Raw genomic sequence first — 27998 nt, forward strand, 5'->3', positions numbered from 1 at the left:
ACTATACATTTATGTACATACAAACAATTTCAATTTTACATATATTTGTTTTCGTTTTGAAATTTAAGATTTCAAATCTAAAGAAAATTACTAAATTACTTATTACCAACAATTTCATATTGCTGAATTAATTATATAACAACAAAAAGTACAATACTACTAAACATATGTATGTACGAGTATGTAAGCGTGATAAGGCACCCACTAAAGCGTTTCAATTTTGTATTTTGTTTTGTTTTTTTAATTTTCCTTTCATATTTTGAATGTGATTTGTTTGTAGGCATGTGTTGGTTTAATGTCCACTGATCTCGCGCAATACACGATTACCCAAAGGCAATGGTGGACGGAAATTGTTAATGACTTTGCCGTTCAATTCATTGCATGGACACTCGTCCTTGACATCGTAACAATTGAGATTGCGCATAGCATCCAATTGATCGCGCGACACTTCAATGGGTGTTTTGAAAACAATCCAAATCACCGATTCGGAGCATGGTGGAGTGGTGAGTGAGCCCTCGTAGGTCCAATAAGAGGTGGTGGTGGGCAACAGTTTGCTAGGATCACAGGCGTCGGGTAGAGTGACGCGATCACCTTTGTGTACAACGAAAGGCAAGAGGTTAGTGATCTTCTCCAATTCCGGATGAGCATTGTCGCTGGCCTGAAGTAAAGGTAGAAAGTATAAAATATAATAAGATTGTGAGGCAAACTGCATCAATGATGTAAATACCTCGAAGAAGACGCCCAACACAGCTAAGCCATCAGGTGCACTTGCAGCCTTGGCGAATGACTCATATTTGGTGGTGTTCCAGTGCACAAGATGCAATTCACCGGCGTAAGAGACTCCGTCAACGGTGTGCTCCGAACCCTTGTCATCGGTACAACCCCAGTGGCTGTGGAATTGCTCTAATTTATAGAGATCTGTGCCCAATGGTCCACCAGTCAGCAGGGAATCCTGACCCTTAACATCGACTCTCCAGCAGTAACCTTTTGAGAAAACAAAGCAATTTATATTATTATGAATTGGTGTTTTTTTACAATACTAACAGTCATTATAACTGTTATTTTCAATAACTTTTAATTAAACTAATTATTAAAAATTTTTATTTCCGAAGTTATTAAAAAATTCGACAAATTTAAAGAAATAGTTAAAAAGTTGACCTTTATTTTTGAGTAGCCGCCATTTTCTGTACATACATAGTACATTCGTACAAATCAAGAATCCATTATGGAAGAATTAATCATGTCGATGAGAACACGACATGTTTCCTCCTCTACTTGAACATAATTCAGTGACTTAATTAATTTTGTGTACTCTTCAAATATTAATAAACAAAAGATTAAAAAATGGTTAGTAAAAATATGAAATGTTTTTTTTTTTCAATTGCCAAAGCCGCTCAAAATTCGGGCATCCCTTTTCTTTCTCATTCCATTAAAAAGTTTAATTAATTTATTAAAATTTAATTTTAATGCATTTTATTTATTGTAAAATTTCAAAAAATATTAAAAAAAGCAGAAAATCAAGACAAATTCAAAATTATTATTTATAAAACGGAAGCGGATTCACAGAAGCTCCTCAAATTATTAAGCTTTTCACTTATTTTCCTCTTCTTTTAAACAGATTCCATAATACCTTCCACATACGACTAACAACGACTGCAAAAAAATGTTGCCTACACTTAGGCGCGAACACAAATGAAACCTAATGGCTGATACATATTGAACTTATGCTTCGTTTTGCATCAGATATTTGCTTTGGCAAAAAAGTTTGATGTTTTTATTGGAGTATGAAGTGAAACGCAACAAAACTAAGCCAAATGTTAGGTAACTCTCAACTTTTTATGCCTTTCAAAGCTACAGTCGCCATTTTTATTAACGACTAGCACGGAAAGCGAAACGTCCATTTTGACATACCCTTTACTTTCATCGCTTTGTTGTTAAAGTATGAGTTGACAAGCAAACCTAGGAATGGTGTATGTGAATGGGTTCTAATAATTGCGCATTTATGAATTTAAAGTCCACATACCGAGATATTTTAGATGAAAATCAAGTATACATAAATACAAATTTTATGAAATTGTTATTCCTTTGATTAATGCCGTGGTATTTTAAGGTATATATACATATATTTAAAGTGCAATAAGGGAATAAATCAAGTACGTGTTCAAGTAATTATAATAGGGATCCGGTATCTTATTTTACCCAAATCAACTTAATTACAAGTGAAATAGATATCTGTGATAGGCTACAAATTTCGACTAGTAACACTACGGCGATATTAGCTGAATTCAACTCCCCAAATTTTAAAAAGTGGCCAAACGAACAGACGACTATCATAAAACATATGGCATATACACAAATATTGGCATAATGAAATAAAAATAACATAGTATGGGGTTATATGTACTTCAAGAAGGTTCTCATATACTCGTACGCTCTTTAAATGAATTTATTGTATTTGTGCCCTCTTTTATAAGTACATTTTTCGTTAAGAGAGCAATACAAAATTAACGTCTATTAATTACCTGGATTTGTAAGACTGACTGTATGTTCAGGAACATAACTCCATTTAAGGGGTGCGACATTTAATTCACTACCCTTCTTTGCTGACGAAGGAGTGATATCGACTGGCGATTGCCTGTGTCCCGAAGCCTGCGGGAATTCTTTGGCCCAATGTGCAGGACCTGTAAGTAAATTAATAACAATAAACAAATTAGTAAATATTTACACACGTACATATATAAAATATATTAGGAATTGAAGTGATACATTAAATTCATAAAAAATACAATACTATAAATATAAAAATGTATAAAAACTAACTTTTATAATTCTAATTAAGGCACATCAAATTCTAATACTCTCAATTCTAATTCTAAACAAACTACAAATTCGAAAAATGCACTTTTGAGAAAAACGCATTTAAAAATAACCTGATGGAGCCAATTACATTTCAGAAGGGTGTAAATAATATAAAACTACTTGATGTATCTTTTTAAAATTATGGTATGTTATTTTTAAAGGTATAACACATGGAAAAGTTTTATATTAAAAAAAATTTTATATCAAAATATTGTAATTTTATCTCAAAAATGTTGTGAGATTGACAACAGTACAAACATATGTGCTGTACTCTATGTCAAAGTCAGGAGACCTCCAAGTAAAATGTTCCAATGAGAAAAGAGTGTATGCATTCATATGTATGAAAAACCCCACTCCCTATTTGCTGTCAAGAACAACAACTAAAACAAAACAATCAAATTTGCAACTATCAAACAATTAGGGCGAGTTCACACTCATAAATAACATCATCTGCTGATAATTATCATAATTTACGACAGTATATAATATATAATTTCCAGTTATACCGTGCGCTGATCACATGACGCAAATAAATCATGTGATGTGTTAATTTTTATTAGATGAGTAATTTATTGGTTGGCAAATGTCTTACTTGTGACCTGCCTAAACCAAATTTATTACACCTAACTTTCTTGAAATAATGTTAAAAAAATATTGCATGCAAAGATATAACAACTGCAATAAATATAATAATAGAAAATGATAATTGTAATGACGCAAATAATTTGAATTATTTGTATTATATGCATTTGTTAATTTTTGGAATGATAGCTAAATATATTTTATATATACACATCTTTTTAGCATGTCTTACGTGTACTTTTTGTCCATAAAATGTTAGGAATAAAATATGTATATGTTGGTATGAATTCTTGAAAAATAATAAAGCTGTCAATCGTTGTATGTAAAGGGAAAGGGTAGGAAAAATAGTTTTACGCTGTTAATGTAAGCTTTTTTGCTAATTTTCTAAATTGCTCTAGAAAATATTAATATTTGCATAACACGTTTTCCATAAAGGATTTTAATTCGTATTTGTGTAAGGAGTCTGACACTAGTAGCCATTGTCTCCAAAGGACAATGTCTTTTTTTTCGAAAGAAGGAGGTTTGGTTAAGTTAACCACAACTTAACTGACAGATGCCTGCTAACCAGACATTGAAAAAACGGCCCTAAGTACTATATTCACTAGCAGACCTGATATTCACATTTAAATACAATTTAATGTAAAAAAAAAAATAATTTATTTTATGCCAAAAATTAATTTATTTAATTTTGCTATGCTCTTTATTTATGTTATAATAAAAACTAAATATTGGGCGAATCACTAAGTAATTTCGTTCGATAACAACAGCTGATCTAATAGAATTTATCGCAGCCAACTTCACACTTAAGCGCTTTACCGTTATATACTTAAAAAGCTTACAGAGTAAGGCTTGTTTGTAAAATTTTTTTTTTTTACATTTTTTTTAAATATTTTTTTGTGCTATCGAATACATCACACAACATTTTCGGCAAGGTGAACTTCTGTACGGAGAGGATGTGCTGACGGAAAGTGGATTGTGCAATAGTGTAAAGCGCAAGTGATTATGGTCTAAAAAGAATAAACAAGCTCAATCCACTTCCAAGGCCGGCAGTCCCAAAAAGGTTATGTTGTCTGTTTGGTGGAATTTCAAAGGGATAGTTTATTTTGAACTTTTGCTTGACAATATCACAATGAAGTGTATCTCGTTATCCTTATATCTAACAGAATTTTAGAGTTAAACTTGAAAAATCAATCAATATGAGACGAACTTTATTCTTTCAAAAAAAAAATAAACAAAAATGTAATTTTCCTATAAAGAAATATACCCTTTTTTTCCTGAATAAGGTATATTGAGTTTGCCACGATGTTTGTTTGTATATATACTGCTGTGATCAAATTGAAAGGTGAATTTTTAATTTATACTTCGCATGTTTTTCGAATCGGTAAATTTTTTTTCTGTAAGTTGGTAGTACTGTTAGTGACATCTATGCTAAATTTCACGTCAAAATATTCATTAGTATTTGAGATACGCGTCGTTTTGTGAGGCTCTAAAAGTGAATTTTTCGATTTTTACTATGTCTGAATATATTGAATCAAGAAGTGCGATAAAGCACCATCTCATATTGCATTGGTTATTCGCAGTAATTTCGCCACATTTTCAACTAATATCGTGCCGCAACCACCGCTTTCGCCTGATTTACCTTCGTGTAACTTCTGGCTATTCGGCAAATTCACATGACTACACCGAGGACACCGTTTTCACTCAATTGAGGATATAAAAGCTGAATCGAAGAAGGCTCTGATGGCCATCACGACGGAGGATTTTTCCAAGTGCTATGATGACTGAAAAATACGTTGGCCTAAGTATAATGCAGCAGGAGGGGTTTACTTTGAAGGAGATGAAATGGACAAAATTCTCCTTTCAACTTGACAGCTTAGTCGATTTAGCTATGACCGTCTGTCTGTCGGTCTATCCGTCTATATAAGTATATGCGAACTAGTCCCACAGTGTTTGGGATATCGATCTCAAATTTTCTTTTCTCCTCAATAAGCTTCCCATTTATCGGAATCGATCAAGATGAAGTGCTTGTAAGGAAAACTTTTCCGTTCAGAAATATATCTTCACGTAATTTCATATGTATTATTACAGAAAGCAACGTTATAACCTGCAAACAAATTGGATCACTTTGTCTATCAGAAAGCTGTCATACAAACTGAGCTATTAGAATCAAGCTTTTGTATAGAAAATTTGTTATTTGTAAAGGGAACCTTAAATTGAGTTCAAAGCTAACACTTACGTAAGGGTTAATCCACTCACCAGGTTGTGACGTATGTATATAGATTGGGCAATTAACTATTAATTAAAGTATTTCGCACAGTTTCTTTGTGGTTTTTTATGAATTTAATTTCTTCGTAGCATCGTGTGATGCTAAGTTTACTAAACTCATTTACTATTTATTGTGCTGCTAATTTCTTTTAAACGCGTGATGTGGCAACTACTTTTTACGTTTTTGTTATTGCTCTGTTAAAGTTGCATCGACCAATCAGAGTCGTTGGAAACTACGTCATTGAGGTAGAATAAATTTTTTAACTTTGAATGTGAGACCTTCTTTGGTGTGAGAGTTTCAAGATGCATTCTGCATGGATAAAGAAGGTCTATACAGTATACAGAGTATGTTTTTGGATTGCTTCGAATTACTCTATGGAGGATAAATCTTTAAACTTTGATTACCGGCTTTTGACACACAATTTTTGTAAATAAGTTACCTAAGTTATACTATACATATGTACATATATATTTTGTAAGTTTTATTTTATTTTCTAAATATTTTATGTACTTTAAACTAAAACATGTAAGGAAGGGCTAAGTTCGGGTGTCACCGAACATTTTATACTCTCGCATGATAAAGTGATAATCGAGATTTCATTATCCGTCATTTACATATTTTTTTATTTTGTTGTAAAATTAATTAGAATTAAATTCTGAGAGATTTACCGATATTTTCGGTGAAAAATTAGGTTAGGTTAGGTTAGGCACTGAGTTCTTCGTGTTCGATATAAGGGACCTTGAAAAGTTATAGTCCGATCACGACAATTTTTCCACAAGGGATACCTCAGCTCAAATACCGTATTTGTGTAAAGTTTTATTCCGCTATCATCATTTGTTCCTAATGTGTATATTATAAAGAGAAGGCATCAGATGGAATTCAAAATAGCGTTATATTGAAAGAAGGCGTGGTTGTGAACCGATTTCACCCATATTTCGTACATGTCATCAGGGTATTAAGGAAATATTATATACCGAATTTCATTGAAATCGGTCAAGTAGTTCCTGAGATATGGTTTTTGGTCTATAAGTGGGCGACGCTACGCCCATTTTCAATTTTTAAAAAAAGTCTGGGTGCAGATTTCTACTGCCATTTCTTCCGTAAAATTTTGTGTTTCTGACGTTTTTTGTTAGTCGGTTAACGCACTTTTAGTGATTTTCAACATAACCTTTGTATGGGAGGTGGGCGTGGTTATTATCCGATTTCTTCCATTTTTGAACTGTATATGGAGATGCCTGAAGGAAACGATTCTGTAGAGTTTGGTTGACATAGCTATAGTAGTTTCCGAGATATATACAAAAAACTTTGTAGGGGGCGGGGCCACGCCCACTTTTCCAAAAAAATTACGTCCAAATATGCCCCTCCCTAATGTGATCCTTTGTGCCAAATTTCATTTTATTATCTTTATTTATGGCTTAGTTATGACAATTTATAGGTTTTTGGTTTCCGCCATCTTCGAACTTAACCTTCATATGGAGCCAAGAAATACGTGTTCCAAGTTTCATCATGATATCTCAAGTTACAGCTTGCACGGACGGACGGACGGACGGACGGACGGACAGACAGACATCCGGATTTCAACTCTACTTGTCACCCTGATCACTTTGGTATATATAACCCTATATCTGACTCTTTTAGTTTTAGGACTTACAAACAACCGTTATGTGAACAAAACTATAATACTCTCTTTAGCAACTTTGTTGCGAGAGTATAAATATAACTGTATGTTAGTTAACTTAATGCAGCGTATTGCATGCTCGCTTTGAAATTTCGCAAAATCGAGTTAAGCTGTTACTCCAGAGCTTTTACAAAGAAAAAATAAACTTTATTGATAGTTAAGGAAGTTTTTTTTAAATTCTCTGATTAAATTACATATCTTATATTACACTAGGGTGAGCCAAAAAACTAATATCGAATTTATAGATAAAAATTAACCAATATACAGCAAAAAGGGAATTTTTAAATGTTAATTTTAAAGTCATTTTAAGTTTCCAATATAACTAATACATAAAAAGTCTGCTTTCGTTACAAATCGTTTATAATAAAATATAAATTGTGTGTATGGTTTTTAAAAGCTTTGAAAAGGGAGAAAAGATATAAATATGCAGTTTTAGTGTTTTTTGATTACAAATGTACATATGTATATATATGTATTTCCATATATATTTTTTTGCATTTGTAAATAAGTACAAACCAAAGAAAATCTGAAATGGCATATTGGTGTAAGGCAAATAAATGTATAGCCAAAATTCATTGAACTTCAACTCGCCTTAAGCGATTCTGCTCTTTTTAACAGATAAATACATATGTATGTATGTATACATAAGTATATATGCACATTTATTCATAAAAAAAACGAATTTTTGGTCACCGAATTTCCGTCAGCGTCTTAATCTTAAATAAGTAAACAGCCTTAAACCGACGAGAAATATGTCAAAAATTATGCTTATTTGTGAATAATTATCGTCATAATGCAAATACATAATTGTTCAGTTGCACATGCTCAGCTGATCGTCTGTCGCAAATCGGCGTTAATTTTATTTGCGGTAATGATTGACAACTTTTTATCTCGAAGTCAACTCTTGCTAAAATTATTCCGCTTTCGTTAAAAAATACCTTTTTATTCCTTAACTCTTATAGACAAAGACGCTGGGTTGAAAAATATTTAAAAAAAAATCACTTCAATGTAATCCCCACCAGAAGTAGTTTTTCTAGACCTCTAAACATTTTTTATAAGCGATTTTTGGGATGGCCTTCAGCTCCTCCAGCGAGTTTTGATTTGTCTCTTGGATCGACTAAAAGCGGATTCCTCGGAGCGGTAATTTCAGTTTGTGCAACAAATAAAAATACGGCGCCAAATCTGGTAAATAGAAGGCTAGTCGATGGTATCCATTGCGTTTTTGGCTTTAATTTCGGCCACAATCGTGCTCTTTTTGAAAAAAAATTCAGCTTTATCAGGACCTGTCGAGCAAGAAGACTCGCGAGCGATGTCCAGCTCTCTTGCCATGTCTCTAATGCTGGTCTGACAATTTTAAAGCACCACATCATTCACTAATATCTTCATCAGTTGAAGTGATAGACGGCCGTCCAGAACGGGGCATGTCTTCAACGATCTATCGACCATCTTTGAAGTCTTTATAACACTCGTAGGTTTGTGTTTTTGATAAAACTGAATCACCGTAGGCCTATTCCAACATTTGCAACGATTTTGCACACGAAATTCGGTTAGAAATATAAAATTTGAGACAAAATCTTTGTTTGATAATTTTATCCATCGTAAAAATCAAAACGTACTACTGACGTGTACCGACTTGAGTAGCTGCTGTAAACAAACTGGTTGACAGATCGCGCTTATATTTGGCGTATTAATTAAGGATAGTCCAACCAACTTAGCAAAATAATTTTTTTTGAAATATCATTTACCTGAGGAATTTACTTCCAATTTCTGGGTGCTTTTTTGTCTTAATATACTTATGTTTACATATGTACATAGGTATTTTATGGGCGCACCTTGAAGAACAAACTTCTAGATAAAAAGTTCGCTTGCTTATTTTTATATTTATTAGAGTTTATTTACAATAATGTCAACGCCTTCAAATGTTTGTTTTAATTACTGTCTACAACCATCTGTGCGTAGTTGACGGTTTTTATTTATTGTACGTACGAGTGTTGAAAAAATGTCGCGTGTACAACAAAAAAAAAACAGAAATAATAAAAAATAATTTATACACAATACACTGTGATACATTTACAGTTAATAAGAATACATAAGGAGGTGATTTTTTACTACGATTTTAAATATATTTTTTTAATTACATTTTATTTCACTTCAATCTTATGTAATTCTTTAATAGGGTTTGCCACTGTACATAAATAAAAGAGCATACATTGAAAATCTTTACCTTTCTTCAAGTCTTAAAGGTAATAAATTGTATTTTTTTGCGTGTAAACGCGTACTAATGCTCAATCATAATTATCTAATCTGGTTAGAACTACTTTGTTGTGATTGTTCATAGCAGAAATTATTCTTGTTATAAAAAAGAGAAAAACTCGGCCTTGTCTTTATCATGAATAAAGGTTTTGGTCTTCATATATACATATATTTAGGCATGCATAAATAATTTGAATAATATTAGGGGGGCAGGTTTGTTTACAGAAATTTGATATGGTGGGCGCTATAATATTTTCTTTTGTTCTTAACATTTTTACTATGGTTTACATATAAAAAAATAATCATAAGCAATACTACAATTAAAAAAAAGCTTGTAGTACAGATTAAAATTATCTAAAATTAGTTTAGTTTTAAGTTTCCTTTTGGTTGTTGCAAACTCGTGGCGGATTTAGTAGAGTATATTTCAGGTTATAAAATTAATAAAATATTTTGTAAACAAACATATTTTATATGACCTAATATTTATATATTTAGAAGAAGCAAATACATTTAATAATGTTATTTTTGAAAATTCACGCTAAGAAAATAAGTTTGCAAAAAAATTGGCTACGCTCACCCTAGTGTATTAATCCTTCATACATACATATGTATGTGTGCCATAAAACCAAATATATTTTAAATTTTTTTAGTTGACCACCCTAATGCTTAAATAACTACGTATGCAATGTTTACAAATATTTGGTTTAATCTTGACTTTTATCGCGTATGTTGTTGTAATAGAAATGTGCGCTTTGTAAGACGTGTTATACATTTTATCACGTGCTGCAGTCCCTATCATGTGATGTCAAAGAAAAACAAGCAACAAGAGAAGTTGAAAACATAAACAAAAGGTAAGTAAATAAATTTAAAAAATCGTCCTATTAGCACGCGTTTTTTGAAACTACAATAAAGATATGCTAGCTATATAACAATTGTTGTTGTAGGTGTGAATATGTGCATACATATGTACATATATGCAAAATTTTTCAAGATATGTATGAAGCTGATCTTTCGCAACTATCTGATGCTATAGAGTTCGTGCGACTACAATAAAGTTGACTAAACAAAACTAACAATTGATTCATTTAAATTAAATTATTGCTTTTAATTTGAAAAAAATTTCGAATGATTGAAGACTAATTAAAATTAGTTTACTTTTTTCGTATAAAATTAGCAATTCAAGCTTCTGATTTACTATATAGACATATGCATATATAAATATGATGTTTGTATATAAGCAGCTCGTTGCATTTTAAATACTGTTATTTACTGAGAAATGTTATGACCTTATAAATTAATCATCACTTCCTAACTAATTATTTACAATGTGCACTTAACTAATTTATAACGGCGCGTATGGCACTTACAGCATCAAGTACTTACATACACACACACACATGCATACATACAGCTCCGATGTCGAAATGCAATTTTGTATTTATGGATGCAGTAAATGTGTTATATCAAAGGAAATTGAATAGACACCGACAAATAAAGAGTTGTCTAATGTTATGACTACTATCATTTGAGGCTTAAATCTCAACTTAGCAATTAGCATTCTATTTTACTTTTCCATGATGTAATACAGTCAGACTTGTTTAACTGAGTCTTCAGATTGTCACACTTAGTCGGTTATCTAATTTCCTAATTTACCAATTTCACATATTGAAATTTGTGAATTGTCGAAATATTTTTAAATATGTGCTATTTATTATATTGAGATCATAAATTTACAGACTAATCTACCGTTTTCATTATGTCAAATTCGATGATACTGAATGTTGTCGTTTCCACTTCGTCGAACAAAATTATTCAAAAGGCGCCTATCGATAAATTTGCCATGCCATTTGTTGCCATTTTGCAACGACCAATTACGTTTAACTGTTTTCACTATGAAGCCTTAAAAAAAGTGTCAATCGTGGTCATTGCATTTGACATAATGTAAGCTACATACATATGTATACTTGTAGAAATGTATGTAAAAAATCATCAATAATCATTTCATTATTTTTTACCACTTTACTTTCACGTAAGTATTGAACGATGTTGGATTTTAAAAATATTGTGTGTGCAATTATGAATGTATGTATGTATATATGTATGAAATAATTTTTATAAAAATATTCCATTTAATTGTTTTTTACAAGTAAATATTGCCATAATTTTGTGTTAGTAGACATCGGCAGTTGTCAAACCACGGAACTCCCACAGATTTTTCTTTATTTACAAGTATTGCACTTGCCTTCCTCCACTTCCTTTCTGGTTTTTAACATCATTTATTTACATACCATATGCTCATATCATCATATTCATGTTCCACATAGTTCAAGTCTGCTTCAAATATAATGAGCAAAGAATGTAAGGCTGATCAAAGTCATTTGAATATGAAATTCTTTGTCACAGTCCTATTTGAAGGACCCAACTAAAAACCTTTCTTACAAGGTAACAAGGAACTGACAATTTAGCTACCGCAGTTCAAAAGCGCGTTTAAGTTCATTCTATCAATATTGACTTCGCCTCGAGTGGTGATTTTAAAATTGTCATTTTGAATAAGTGTTTGAAATTACAATCTTTCCTTGTTATTTTAAACAATTACTGAAGTAAATAGAAGTGTTCAATTATTTTTCTACTTTTCTACTTTCGTGAGAACTTATTTTCACCATATAGGCAACAATGACAAAAAGCAAATAATAGATGAATGTGGAAAACAACACGCTATGAGTACAATGGAACTTACTTAGACATGCAAAAATGTAAGTCATTATGTAAAATATTTGTATATGTATGTATCTACGAATAGCTTTTTTAAACAATAGTCCACAAATTTGTTTTTAGTGCTTGAAATATTTGCATTTTATCAATAAACATTTTCATTTTCACCTGTTTAAGCAGAATTTGTGTTCTTAAACAATTGCTTAGCTGTTTTGTTGCCTTTTCCAGTACAAATGCCAATGACTGCTAATATACTCGGGTGCATTGAGTAGATACTCAATATTGAATAAATATCCTATTATTCAATTGTACTAAGCTTAGACTTAAATACATTTACCTACCTATATATGTATTTAGGTATACATACTTGTATGTATGAGTCCATTGAAAAGTTTTCGATTTAAAATATGTGGTAACATGTTAAGGTGGCTTAAGTCAACTCATTTAGGGTATATATTGAAATAGTGTAAGGAACTTATTCTAAACTCTACGATATCAAGATTACGAAAAAGAATATCGAAGATGTGCCCACATTTTATTTTAGAATCAAGGTCCGCAGCTTCACATAAGTCGATTTAAGAGGAGTATCTAGTGTGACAGCTTAAAGAATCTAATTTCCGGAATGAAAAAAAAAATACTGTAACAAATATTTAAAAAATTTTAGAGTATATTTATACATATTATATAGCATAACATGTTGAGAAACTGAAGCATTGAAATTTTTAGAAAGAAAAGTATCTTGATACTAAAAAGTGACTTCATGACTATTATCGGTCCTAAATGCCATTCGAAGCAAATATTCTATATGGTTTGCTAAATTATGTATAAACTTTATGAGTATTGATAATACTAATAAAAAATCATCACAATCAAAAATGTTGATAAACTAAGAGGTATACATATATCTAAGTACATAAATAAATGTAATAAAACACCGGTATCCTTTGTTAGAGTGTTCCATTTCAAGAATCTTTTGAATAAAAATCGAACAAAAAAATAAAAAAACAAGAAAAAACGTTAACTTCGGTTGCACCGAAGCTAAATACCCTTCACAGGTGCATTTCTGTTAGTAACTATGTGTTCAGTTTGTATGGCAGCTATATGCTATAGCAATCCGATCTGAACAATTTCTTCGGAGATTACATTGTTGGCTTAAAAAATAGTCTATACCAAATTTCGTGAATATACCTCGTCAAATGTGAAAGTTTTCCATACAAGAACTTGATTCCGATCGCTCAGTTTGTATGACAGCTATATGCTATAGTTAACCGATCTGAACAATTTTCTCGGAGATTATATTGTTGCCTTAAGGACTAATCTATGCCAAATTTCGTGAAGATAGCACGTTAAATACGAAAGTTTTCCATACAAGCCCTTGACTCCGATCGCTCAGTTTGTATGGAAGCTATATGCTATAGTTAACCGATCTGAACAATTTTCTCGGAGATTACATTTTTGCCCTAGAAAATAATCTTCACAAAATTTGGTGAAGATACATTGTCAAATGTGAAAGTTTTCCATATAAGAACTTGATTCCGATCGTTCAGTTTATATGGCAGCTATATGTTATAGTGGTCCGATATCGGCCGTTCCGACAAATGAGCAGCTTCTTGAAGAGAAAATGACGTTTGCAAAATTTCAAAAGGATATCTTAAAAACTGAGGGACTAGTTCGTATATATACAGACAGACGGACTGACGGACAGACAGACGGACACTACATATATACTTTATAGGGTCTCCGACCCTTCCTTCTGGGTGTTACAGACATCGTGACAAACTTAATATACCCTGTTCAGGGTATAAATATACATATATGTATAATAAGTAGAATTCTATAGTGTTCATCAGGCAATATTAAAAACTTTAATGCATTTATGGCTTCTTACAAGATCCAGCACTCATTCGCAGCCGGTCGAAAACTTGTTTGCAGAAAACAAAATGGAAAGAAAGTCGAGAAGCATTATAAACATATCGGTAAGATCAACATAAAAACAAACATGCTTTTTGCAATTCCATACAGTCCAAAACTTTGCGCCAACAACCTGGCTGCAATTTGGTCTCAAACGATATTCGTCGCATTGAAATCGGTTTTCTGCGAATTTCGGCGAGTAAAAGTGCGTATAAAAAATTATGACCAAATATATACATACATATGTATGTACTTATATACATATACATATATAAATATATGTAAGTATTTGCATGTGCATTCTTCTCTTCCTCTTTCGCACTGCATTCTTGAGAAATGTACAGTTCTTTCGCTGAAAATTACAAAAGAAATTTTGCTTTGCAAAAAGCCGGTTTTCAGTGACTCTTTGAAACTGAGACATCTCACGGTGAAACAACGGCAAAGGCAGTTTTATTTATATACCCTAAATAGTATAGGGTATGTATATTAAAATTGCCATGAAGTTTGTAATACCAAGAAGGAAACGCCGGAGACCCTATAAAGCAGATCTACATATATGATCAGCGTGACGAGCTGGGTTGATTTAGCCATGTCTAATCGTCTGTATATAACGGGTGGGCCATCTAACGTTTTAAATTTGAATTATCTATATTTCGACATTGGAAACGTCAAATACCATTCGGAAAGTGACAGATATTCAGTAAAAAGTCTAAAATTTACGAAATGGGTCGCTATTCACTATTCTACAGTTCGCAGATTGGGCAGAAGATCGTTTGACCGAGGATGCTCAATTTTACCGAAAAATCATCTTTTCGGGAGAGACTCATTTCCACCTCTATGGTTACGTTAACAAGCAGAATTGTCGCATTTGGGGCACAGAAAACCCGCACGTAATCGTCGAGAAGCCAATGAACCCAGCACGAATCACTGTATGGTGCGAATTTTGGTCTGGTGGAATCATCGGCCCATTTTTCTACGAAAATGAAATGGTTACGAATGGTGAGCGATATCGCACAATGTTTACCAAATTTTTCTTCAGGCAAATTGAAAAGGAAGAATTGGACAACATTTGGTTCCAGCAGGACGGCGCTACGTGCCATACAGCAAACGCTACGCTCAATCTTTTACGCCCTATCTTCGAAATTTAAAATTTTATGTGGCCCACCCAACCCAATTAGGCCCTCAGTTTTTTTGGAATACCGATTTGAAATTTTACACCCGTCCTGTTTAACTCCAAGAAGTAGCTTATTTGTCGACATCGCCGATATCGGATCCTATAGCATATAGCTGTCATACAAACTAACTGATCAAAATATAAATTAATTTCTTTTTATTTTCTTTTATGCTATGATAAATGCACCTATGAAGGGTATTGTCGGTGCAGCCTCTTATTTTTTTCGTCTGCCATGCAGCCAATTTGAATTAAACATTTTGAAACAATTAATTTATTAAAAAAAGATAATAATTTATGGTATAATTTAAAATCTATAACTGAATGGGGTTTACATGCATTTTATCTTATTATCTTCTTCCGGAATACTGTAAATTACCGGGTTTTATGACGTCTACCAGGTAATTTATTATGCGCATAATAAGCTAAATGCTTGCTGATTTCTTTAGAAGCGTGTGCGTTGAACTTCATGTTTGATATTTGGAAAGTAATCAGCTGCAAACGGAGAAAATCGTTGAAATAATTCCGCAACAAGTTTTGAATGCCTACTTAAAAAATCACTTGATCGTTTATTTACGCAATTATATGTATGTATGTATATATGTATGTATGTGTGTATGTATGTATGTATGTATGTAGAAAATGTATATTCCAAAGTTTGTCTCATCCAAATATGGTATACACGCTATAAATGCGGGAGAAGTGCTTCTTAAGGAGAACGAAACAATGGAGTTTTTGTCATAAAAGCAATGCTCAATTTTGTTTTGGATGATCACTTTTAACTCACTAAAAAGGTTACACTTGTATGCATTTCTTCATATATATGTAGATATGTATATATTTATGCATATGTAAGTATGATGTATATGCGGATTTTGTACATTTAAGCGCAGCGCCTGTATGCCTTCTTATGACGTTATTCGTATGTAAATATTTTCGGTTTAATTTAAATTAAACGCTGAATGCATTTCATGCATTTATATAAAAACATATATGTATATATGCATATGTGCATATTGTTTTTGGATAATATTAATTTTTTCGCACAATTATGCATATATCGTACTATATTCGTCACGAACAGCCGCAGCTGCCAGAGCGCTTATGACGTTTATTTACATATGCAGATTGATTCTTTGAAGATCAGTTTTCACACCTAAACCAATTTTAATGATTTTCGGAATTTACTTTAAAAATATAAAAAGTATAACGCACCAATTATTCATGATGATCAATAAAGCATCTGTTTGTATATAATTTATCATTTATATTTGAAAAAATAGCAGAATTTACTTTAGAATCTGCGCTGTGAAAAACTTAAGCCATTTTATTTGCATTTAATTTTATTTTCAACTTTAATTGTATTTTCAATAATAAATATAGCGCGACACAATTTATTAACACTGTTTATTAAAATCTGAATTCTATCGTTTATGCACATTAATTGATTATACTATGTACGCCCGTTACTATTTAGATTTGTATAATTGATTTAAATCAGTTGTTGCTCAATCGCTTCTGTTTGACGGCTCGTGGCTGCGTTCAATTAAATTATTTCATTTTTGGTAATTGCCGCAATCGAAATGCTTCAATTGTTAGATTATTTTAAATTTAGCAACAATTGTTTCCAAAAATAATAAAGACATATCGGTCAAATCACTAAAATATACATAATAAAGACAATTCTCATAAACATATGCAATTGAATGCAATTGGGAATAGAATGGTTAAATTAAAGGGTGTATCAAAATTTAGTTTAGAGTATATCGTATTTAAAGAAAAATGTTTATTCTGACAAGAAGTGCAATGCTTAAAATTTTTATCTTGGGAAATTTACTTATGCAAGGAGATTCATCGATTTCTCTTCTAAGAAATCAATACTTAAATTCTCTATGCTTTCTAAGCACAAATTTGTCAATTTATCTTCAAATCAAATATAAAATTGCGTTCGCTAACTTTAAATATGTTTATTAGTCACTAAAGGCTGGCCGAAACAATAACTGTTAATAAAAAATATTTATAGTTTACGTTCTCGTAATAATTGAATGTAATTTCCATGAGAACTGATTTTTCGCAAACTGAAATTGAATTATTGCCTTAGTATCACCAGATCAAATGGTCACCAGGACGAAAAAAAAAAACATTTTCATACAAATCTACAGCCAAAGTCATGGTAAATGTGACGGCACATTTTCGTGGTGACATATCCATGAATTTTCTGTCCACAAATTCAGCCTCAAAACGGTTATGTAGTATAGTTTTTTGACCCTGTGGAACGAATTCATGATAAGCCATTACTTGGCAATCAAAGAAAACGATGAGCACCACCTTGATTATTGACTAACTTTGACGTGGTTTTTTCGATTTCGGCGTCATAAACCGATATTTTCACATGTATCGGATAAAAATAATAATTCTCTATAAAATAAGAATTGGGATAATTCCAACATGACGTCAGAGATATAGATAGGAACACAGTACAATAAATATTATTTATTAATTAACACATACGCCTTCAATGCTCTTAAAGTTAGACATACATACATATATAGGAATTGGTTTCGTCGGGCGCTCATAAAAAATGAGAAAGAGCCATTGGGAAAATATAAAATACGCATAAAGGAAATTAAAAGTTAATTAACTTCATATAATATTTAGCACCAAAAAATAAAAAAAGTAAAAGAATACTTATGTACTTTGCAGTACCTCAGTTTACTGATACATTCACTATACGAAGAGTTAAATTAGTGGATACATTAGTCGCCACCAAACGGCTGAAGAAACGATATTGGAAAGCTTTTTTGCCTAAAAAATGAAGGCCGATGTTGATATAGTATAAGCAGCCTAAGTGCTATGGATGCATAGGTATGGCGTTAGAAGAAAGTTCTCATAAAATTCATTGGATATTCGGACACTTAAAACTTTTAGCGCCAACAATTATTTTAGAAATAGATTATTTTAGAAGTCTTAGTTCTTCTTTGTTTTTATCGATATTGAGGTAACCAACAGAAAAAGATCCGCCAATAATCTGATAGAAGCGTGGAGGGATTCGAATAATAAATATAGTTTACATGGCGGCGAAGAATTGATAAGGAGCATGCATCGGCTTCTTTATAGAATATGGTCGTACGAAGGCATGCTCAACAATTGGGATTTAAGTGTGATCAGACCAATCCACAAAAAGCGAGACCCACAATCTGCGCCAACTACCGTGGGATAAGCCTGCTTAACATCACGTATAAGGTTCTATCGAGCGTATTGTGTGAAATATTAAAGTCCACCGTCAACAATATGATTGGACCTTATCAGAGGGGCTTTAGACCTGGCAAATCAACAACTGACCAGATATTCACCATGCGCCAAATCTTGAAAAAGACCCGTGTGAAAAGAATCGACACTCACCACCTCTTCGTCGATTTCAAAGCTGCCTTTGACAGCACGAAAAAGAGCTGTCTTTATCCTGCGATGTCTGAATTTGGTATCCACGACGTTGAGCAACACCAAAAGCTCCGTCATGATCGGGAAAGAGCTCTCCACGTCATTTGATACCAAACGAGGTTTCAGACAAGGTGGCTCCCTTTCGTGTGACTTCTTCTACCTACTGCTGGCATCATTGGCCTTAACAACCGCGCCGTTAGTTCTGCTTTCTCCAGAATGGATAAGACAGCGAAGCAAATGGGTCTGGTGGTGAACGAGGGCAAGACGAAATATCTCCTGTCATCAAACAAACAGTCGTCGCACTCGCGACTAGGCTCCCACGTCACTGTTGACAGTCATAACTTCGAAGTTGTAGATAACTTCGTCTAGCTTGAAACCAGAATCAACACCAACAATAACGTCAGCTTCGAAACCCAACAACAAATATCTCTTGCCAACAAGTGCTACCTACTCAGTAGGCAATTAAGAAGTAAAGTCCTCTCTCGACGAACAAAAACAAAACTCTATAAGTCACTCATTATTCCCGTCCTGCTATATGGTGCAAAGGGATGGATGATGACAACATCTGATGAGTCGACGGTACGAGTTTTGCGGAAGATTTATGGCCCTTTGCGCGTTGGCCATGAACTGTATGAGATATACGACGACATTGGCATAGTCCAGCGAATTAAAAGACGGCGACTACGCTGGCTGGGTCATGTCGTCCTATTGGTCGAAAACACTCCAGCTCTGAAAGTATTCGATGCAGTACCCGCCGGGGGAAGCAGAGGAAGAGGAAGATCTCCACTCCGTTGGAGAAAATAGGTGGAGAAGGACATGGTTGCACTTGGTGTCTCGAATTGGCGCCACCTTGCGAAAAGAAGAATCGACTGGCGCGATGTTGTTAATTCGACTATAATCGCGGAAGCGGTTTCTACGCCAGTAAAGAAGAAGAAATTTAGATGTCACCGTCATTTTAACGGAAAATTGAAAGCTACCTACTCGCTAGGCTATGGTGCTCACTGTCAATGTGTTAGACCTATGAAAAGGATAACATGGTTTCCAAAGTTTTGAAAGCCGTTTAGTACAATATTTTTCAAAGGATTTATATTACTGCAAATGTCTGGAATATTCGCGGTGCAAACCTAATTTGGTGCAGTTCTATACTCTGGTCAGAAATGTGGTAAATGAAAACATTACATACATATGTATATATCCAGGTGAATTCAATTAATGTAAGACTAGCTGTGAATACCACATTAAAGTGATATAATCGCCTGATAATCTGTCTTCATTTGATAATATCACTTTGCTTTATCGACATGTTAAGCTTTAAGCAACCTGAAACTCCCTGGTCTATATTTAGTTTATGATGAGTCCGTTAAGTTGCGTCGAAAAATCAAACACGCGCCGAAGTTTCGAGTGCGTTAACAATCGTAACGCTCATTCTGATCACGATAACTATATAATTGAAATTTATTTTAATGTTTTCTTTGTGTTCTTTTAATATTTAATCATTAGCAATTATTTCACTTTTTAAAATTAAAATTGATATGCAGATAACTTTCAATTAATGAATTTGCCACAATGTTAACATTAGCAAATTGACTCACACTCAGTGATCATATGGTTCAGCTTTGACAGGAAATTTGATAAGTCTGAAGAGACACTTTAAAACAAAATTAATAATAGGCTAATTGCTTCGATTTAAATAAGTGTGTGGTGCTATCTATGAATCACAATTATAGCTATGGTTTCATATGTCGATATCTATGGGACATTTAATAATTGCTTACTGAAAGTAATTAATTCGAAATTAATTTTTTCGGTGTCACGTAAATATCTAACCTTGAAAATGTTGTATTATCTCCAAAAATATGTTATGAAACAAAAGGATAGATGACCAGGGGTGTAAAGTACATATAGCGTTTAAATAGAAAAAAGAAATAGCGCTTTTCAATCAGGTGATTTCCCTACGCCTATCATGTCTATTTCGCAAAACCTAATATCAATCGATCAGACTTGCGCGTCGCACAAAATAATAAATCTATTATAATACCTTTCAAAAATTTTTATTCGAAGTGCAGTGTGCAATTTCACACCACACCAAGCCATTTATCAAGAATACCATAGTACACTTTTTTTTATCAGGTATTAGTTCCGAAAATCTTTAAGACGACATTTTGATGTATTGACTTTAGCAGTTATCAACGCGATTCAGTAAACCAATTTATATCTAAAACACATAAAGACCCTGTCATACCTACGTTAGGCATTTATTTTGCGCTATCACTAATGTAATTTAGAATAATATATTTATTTCCTTTTCTCCATTGTAAGCATAGGCCAATATCTACCTTGAGACATTCATCATTCATTTCTTAATCAGTAGTAATCAACAACAAACAAACAAATATAATAAATATTGTTATTATTATTATTTGTTTCAATAATCAGCTGTGTTAATTACATTAACATTTACAGTTAGATGTCATTGCTCAATTAATATTGCACTCTCTAATTCATACTTTCGCGAGCCTTCAATTTTATAACTGTAATAAAAAAAAATTCCATTTATGGTATATAATTTTGTATGTAACAGGAATTTGTTCTTGCCCTTGCTTTCTACTTTCATATACTTATAGTAATGGTATGTATTTACATATGTATTTACGTATTTATGCCTATATTTTATACAATGATCGAAATGTTCTTGATAAAGTTGTTTGTGTATATTGACATTCAAAATGGGTGTGTTGTCTGGAAAAAATTTATTTTGGGCATAAAGGTCTCGAATTGAAGCACGAGATGCCATTAGAGCGAATTTATTAGATGTGGAGTTCCTCAAATGCTTAAGAAGTTCGAAATAGTTTCAAAATATTAAAAAATATTTAAAAATGTATATGTATATATGTATATATGTATATATGTATATACATATGTAGTATAATAAATTTTAAAATTTTACTTAAACAATTAATTTTAATTCAATTTATACTTGAATATTTTAAACTTATAAGTATATACTTATATGTATATATGTATATCATTATTTTTGTCAAGTAGCTGTTGATGCCACTGTCTGCCCTCATTCACTTCAACAACTCAAATCTACTGAATGAATACAGTTTTTACAGAGATGCAACACAAATCAGCTAGGTGTGGACCTTTGACCACAGGTTCCATTCCCACATATGTATCTTCGATAATAATACTGCTTTTTAGTCACTAAAACTGTCTGGATACCTGCTCACAGTAGAATAGCCAAAAATTGTAAAGCCGATGAGCTTGCTTAATAGGGCACGCATACTCTTATTCCATGAGGATGGGGACGAGCAAGGGTTCCCTTGTCTTCGTGCATTAGGGGCTAGATATATGGATCTCCCGTGTTGGTCAGCAGCCGCCACTTGTGGAGTTGCGAAAACCTTCTGGATCTCTTAGTAAGATTCACATCGCCGCAGTGAGAGATGTCCTAACTGGACACTGACCCATTAGCAATCACGCGGTGAGATTAAAGATTATGGAATACGCAACTTGGAAAAAGATGAAATGGAAAAATTCACCAACATCTTATCAAACTAAGGTTGAAGCATCTCGGTTGCTATACTTTCTACAAATCCGTCGAATTGACTGGAGTTGATATTAGCCGCCTCAATAAAATTGTGGCAGACTCTAGCCGTTTCGTCGATATTCGATGGTCTTTTTGATCCATACCTATGAGTTCTGAACATCACAACGGACTGGCGTGAGATTGTTCGTGGCCTCACGAGAATCAGCATATTTATCTAACTTAAACTAGCCACTAAAATCAGATTAAATACTGGTGAATCGAAAAAAGCTTTTTATATTATGGTATGGTGGTGTTTTCAAATGATTTTTTTTTACAAAAATGGAAAACTCTACGACGGCACGTATGTAAATGCGTACAGAAAGTGGCTATGATACATTTTGCCTATGTATATGGGGTATGGGAGAGTGCTGGTGTAAAAACCCTTAGTTACTTAGTATAGGTAAGTCTAGTTCTCTAGTACATTTTGTTATCTTTTATTTAAGAGTTAAAATTTTTTCTTATAGAGTAGGAGACGAAGACATGAGACATTATTAAGAGCGAAAGTGGTCTTAGTTGTGTAAGTCAAGAAAATATAAACGTGTGTATTTCACTCTACATTTAAGTAACACATAGAATTTGCATGATTTTTCAACTCTTATAGTATATACATACATATATACTTATGTATTTATTTCAATCCTTAAAAATCTAAAAATGTTAGCTTATAAGCCAAGACGTGCATTAATCAGCAAAAAGATTTTAGAATTTGGTAGAATTCCACCAGTCGAAATGAGTCATTAAAATATTTAATCAGTTATTGAATTGTCCTTATTGCGAAGCAATTAGACAAACACATATTTAGGTATGTACATATGTATGTATACTTTGATCCATCTTTAATTTTGACTAGACATTTCTTGCAACTTTGACCCAAAAGCAATAGAGATAATGAATTTTGCAAAAAAAATAAATTACCTATAATTATATTTGCAATAAAATGGAAAATTTTGAATTGGTTTGTCTGTTTAAACAATTTTGAGTTATTGTTGCTGAAAATGTCAATCATATAAAATAAAATTATGAACTATTGTCAAAACAAATGATTGGACTTTAGCAGGTTTCCCTTTAAGTGCGTTCAAATTGATTCCTAATAATATAATACATACACAAATTAAATAATTTAAATCAATGCTTAGACAGACTTTTCCTTAAGTGAGATGTTTGTCTAGTTATTTTTTAAATTTCTTTAAAAAATATTATTTTTTGAGCAGAGGTTATAAAAATAAATGAAAGTCGAGTTAAGCTGTTTTGCTATGGAATTTTTCAATTTTTTTAAGGAATATAAGATGAAAAAAACAAATTTTAATATTTTGAAGTATTGTATTTTAAATTTTTATATGTTGCAAAAAACATGCACCCCAGGTATGTAGATATGTAGCAACAAACTAATGGAACATAATTATTGAGGTTAAGTTGTAACTCTTCGTTATGAATTTGAAGGATAACTGTCTAAAAATTTATATAAATACTTATATTTAAGTATATTTATAGTGCTTATGTCTAATTATAACCTGGTGAACCCTTGGAGTTGTCGAATATTTCTTACATATGTAAGTACATACGAGTATAATACATTTGTTCGTGTTATTTTAAGCCTTTCTATTACTCATTTGTATGAATTTTTATTTTATATTTTTACTCTTTTCTTCAATTATCTAGTTATTAAGTGTTCAATTTTAATGCCGAAGGAAAATTCCAGACATAATACTATCAAACCACTCTTATCAATTGTATTATTGTGCAAAACTCATGCATATTCGAATGTGCACATAAATGTGTAAGTGTAAATAAATTAATTAGCAGCTTTTTTGGAATAATTGTAAGTCCAATTTAAATAAAGAATAGCAGTAATTTTTTCTGTTTTTTTTATAAAGAAAGTGCTGGTAAGCAAATAAGCTAGACAACTCCTATGAGTCAGTGGTTTTGAAAAAAAGCTCTTTCTTTTCGTGGATTATAGGTAAAGGCATTTTTGAGCAATCTAAATCTCAAAAAATAGATAATTAAGCCATAACGCCTTAAAGTTTAATTTACGCAAGCAGCTGACTCACACAAAGGAAATGAAAAAATACTTTAAGTTTGTTTAATTTAAATATATATTTACATTGTTTTTGCTTTTAAGTTAGAGAAAATGGGTACATATGTATATATATAAATTATTTCTTAAAAAATATTGTTCAAAATTGTACAAAAAAAGTTAATAATTAATTTTTTTAATATTAATTTAAATAAATTTTATTATGAACTAAGAAATAGTAGCATTTATTTTAATAAAATAAAATTGTATTAGATTAAATAAAGTTACTCAACCTAAAATAAATTTGAATCTACAACAAAAAGCGTTTTTTTTTAACAAGAATTGGTGCAATTCACTGTTATGTCTCAAAGACAGTTTAATTTTTTGGATTTACTTGGTGAAGAAAACAGTTTTTTGTAAAAAGTAAAAACCAAAAAATCGATTTTTCACATAAATTTTGAGATTATATGAAAAAAGCATAGAAATTTTAAATCTTTTTGTTACCCACTATTTTTTTTTTTTACAGGACTTAGGCTTTTTTGGAAATCGAGATAAACCATTGTTTTACCTCAAAAAAATCTATTATACCCACTTCCCTGTCACTGCCCGATCAAAGATCGCCAATCGCCCGGAAATTATTTTTCTATAAATTTTGTTATATTCCCTTCTTTCAATAAGTTTCATCCAATATGTTTTTCACTGCAAATATTATCGAAAAAATTAAAAAAATCTCTCTCATTTCAAGCTGTTCAAATCTAAACCAACTTTCTCAATAATATTAAGATATAATTGTTTCTCTGTATTGTGTATTTAATAACAAGTATAATTGTTTCCTTAACGTATTATATAACACCTGTAAAAAATCATTTAGATTTATTCTAAAGTTCAATAGAAACAGCAAAGGTTGTAATTGTTGTCGACTGCACGTTTAGTCACGAGATGCATAAGTACTTTCACGTCTGGACTTAAGTATGCGTACATCTATGGCTTTATATTAGGAGGGGACGATTTTTGATCGAAGCAGAAAATTAGCACATAGAATTAGAAATGAAAGCACTAAATGAAACTATGGCATTTTTTGATTATTGTTTAGGGATTTTTCTGCTTGTGATCTTTGCAGAGCTATATACATATGTACATGTATAATATATATGAATATATATTTTTGTACATACATATTTCAACATGAATGGCCAATATATCGTTTTTCAGGAACTACCAAGATAATATTTGAATTTTGTATTAAATGCTTATCTTTAAATAAGTTAATTTTTGTTAGTTAATAATTTTAAAAAATTTCAAGACATTGAAGCTGATTCAATTTTTGTTATTTTAACATAATTCAATATGATCTATGTAATGAGGTTTAATTGGAACATATTTTTTTAATATATTGTGCGCCATAAAATATTTCAGAAAAAATATGATGGTCATATTGGATTTTTTATCGCTAATAATTTAGCAAAAACGATCATCATTAAAAATCTTCCATGTTTTTCGATATTAAAAATTCTAATAAATATTAGAGTATGATTGTAGAAATACAATAAATTAAAAACTGAAAAAATATTCATGTATGTGTACATACATATATGACCAACCGAAAACGTTGAAAAAAAACAAACATTTCAAGAAAAGTATAATTTTCTCTTACATAAAAATTAAACTTTATAAAGCTAAAACTTTTTATGGAAACCCCGTTTAAAAGCAATTAAAAAAATAAATTAAACATTTTTATGAATTTTTTAAATAGAAATATTTATTATTTATATTATTTCCTGCTACAAGAAATCATATCAAGTTACACAATACCGACTTATACGGGTTAATAAGTAATTACATTACATAACTGTATTATTTTAATGAACTCAAGGATTCCCATCATTTCATCAAGTATTGCTTAGAATTCTTTTGAAAATTCTGAAATTTTGCTTCACACACAACCCAAGCAATTAAACATTAACATACCAAGCATGGTTTTCCTTTTAGAAATATTTAATGCAATAAAAATTGTATTATTACCGAATATATGTACATATGTATGTACATACATATTTCTGTGTTTGTGAATTTCATACTTTTTTTATTATTTTATATTTAAATCCTGAACAGGGTGTATTAAAATTGCCAAAAAGTTTGTAACACCCAGAAGAAAACGTCAGAGACCCTAGGAAATACATAAAGGATCAGCGTGATGAGCTCAATCGACCCGATATTTTGCACATTCTTTTCTTTCAAAGTAGCTGCTCGTTTGGCGAAATCGCTCACAGATATCATATCGATATGGCGTATAGCTGACATAATAAATGAACGATTCAAATCAAGTTCTTGTAGGCAGAACTCTTTTATTTGACAAGATATATGTATTCACGAAATTAAATTCATATTAAAAATAAATATGTATTTTAATCGATTTTTAAGCCCAACTATCGTGAGTTATTTACTTGGAACTACATATTTGTAATGAAATTTTTTCTCCTATAAATTCTTTTATTCGTTAATTAAAAGCGCATGCCTAATGTACATGAGTGTGCCATATATGTACATATGTATGGAAATATGTTTTGTGCATGCATAATACATATTTACAGCAAACATTTAACCACATGAAACAAGCTAATGTGCGCCCAAAGTCGTGTTTATGCAACCGATCGGCATTTAATGCCATAGAAGTGAAATCGCCAGCAATGCAGCATGCATTATGCGTCAACTGTCCGCCTGTCGACTACCACTGTGTGTGAGCGCCTATCAGGCGAACAAATAATCACTTTGCACAATCGCACGCGACAAAGCGCGACATAGAAGATAAGGTGTAAGCAAATGTTATGATTTAATTTTTTCCGCTTTCTATGTACACACATTCACATATGTAGTCTCTTATTTATGACAGACAGATTGTGATTGTTTGCCTTGGGAGAATGTTTAACCTTCAAACCAATAAATATGCTAGATCTGTGATGTAAACTCGACTTACCATTTTCAGCGGTGTAACCCCAGTGATGTGAGCTCATTTTTCCGACGTTACGAGGGTGGAACTTTTTTAATTTGATTTACCTAAAATGTTGTAAATATTAGTACTCTGTACGGAACAGACACTTTCTCAGCAAAAACAACAAAACAAATCACTTCTACAATATCAACAACCGCAATCAACCGCAATAAATAACAATAATAGTACAAATAGTTACGCCGGGCAAACGAAAAATAAAAACGTTTTAGAGAAAAAACAAAAACTGGGAGCAGTTGTTTGATATTTTTTTTTCTTTTCACAACGGATGAGATGTTGTTTATATGAGAGCAGCAACAAGTGAATTGAATTGAATTGTTTGATTTCAGTTAGCTTTAATACCGCTTAATAGACTCTTACGAGTATTTAGGTGGCGTCGTGTGATCAATGGAAAGTATAAGTAGAAGTAGAGAGCCGCGTTTACGTTTCGTTGAGCGACGGAACACAATTTGCTAAGACGTCTCACACGTTTGTCTGCCTAAAGAAGACTGTGCTGAGTGTTGAGGGTTGTGTGCCGT

The 27998-nt window shown here is 31.9% G+C and overlaps 1 protein-coding gene across 2 annotated transcripts; it reads right to left on the minus strand.

The window, feature by feature from the left end:
* Positions 1-68: 68 nt before the first annotated feature.
* LOC105222247 (carbonic anhydrase) lies at positions 69-27996 on the minus strand. Of its 2 annotated transcripts, none has more exons than XM_049448952.1 (5): positions 27841-27996; positions 27448-27527; positions 2523-2681; positions 728-984; positions 69-658 (listed from the first exon to the last, which is right to left on the minus strand). In XM_049448952.1, the coding sequence occupies exons 2-5, from the start codon at positions 27482-27484 to the stop codon at positions 293-295; spliced, it is 819 nt and encodes a 272-aa protein (XP_049304909.1). In that variant the 5' UTR covers positions 27485-27527; positions 27841-27996; the 3' UTR covers positions 69-292. The 2 variants fall into 2 exon arrangements, with proteins under 2 accessions (XP_049304909.1, XP_049304911.1); XM_049448954.1 differs by having other exon boundaries at positions 27823-27996.
* Between the last annotated feature and the right edge of the window lie 2 nt (positions 27997-27998).

This window comes from Bactrocera dorsalis, chromosome 1 (genome assembly GCF_023373825.1).
Source record: "Bactrocera dorsalis isolate Fly_Bdor chromosome 1, ASM2337382v1, whole genome shotgun sequence".
Taxonomy (NCBI): domain Eukaryota; kingdom Metazoa; phylum Arthropoda; class Insecta; order Diptera; family Tephritidae; genus Bactrocera; species Bactrocera dorsalis.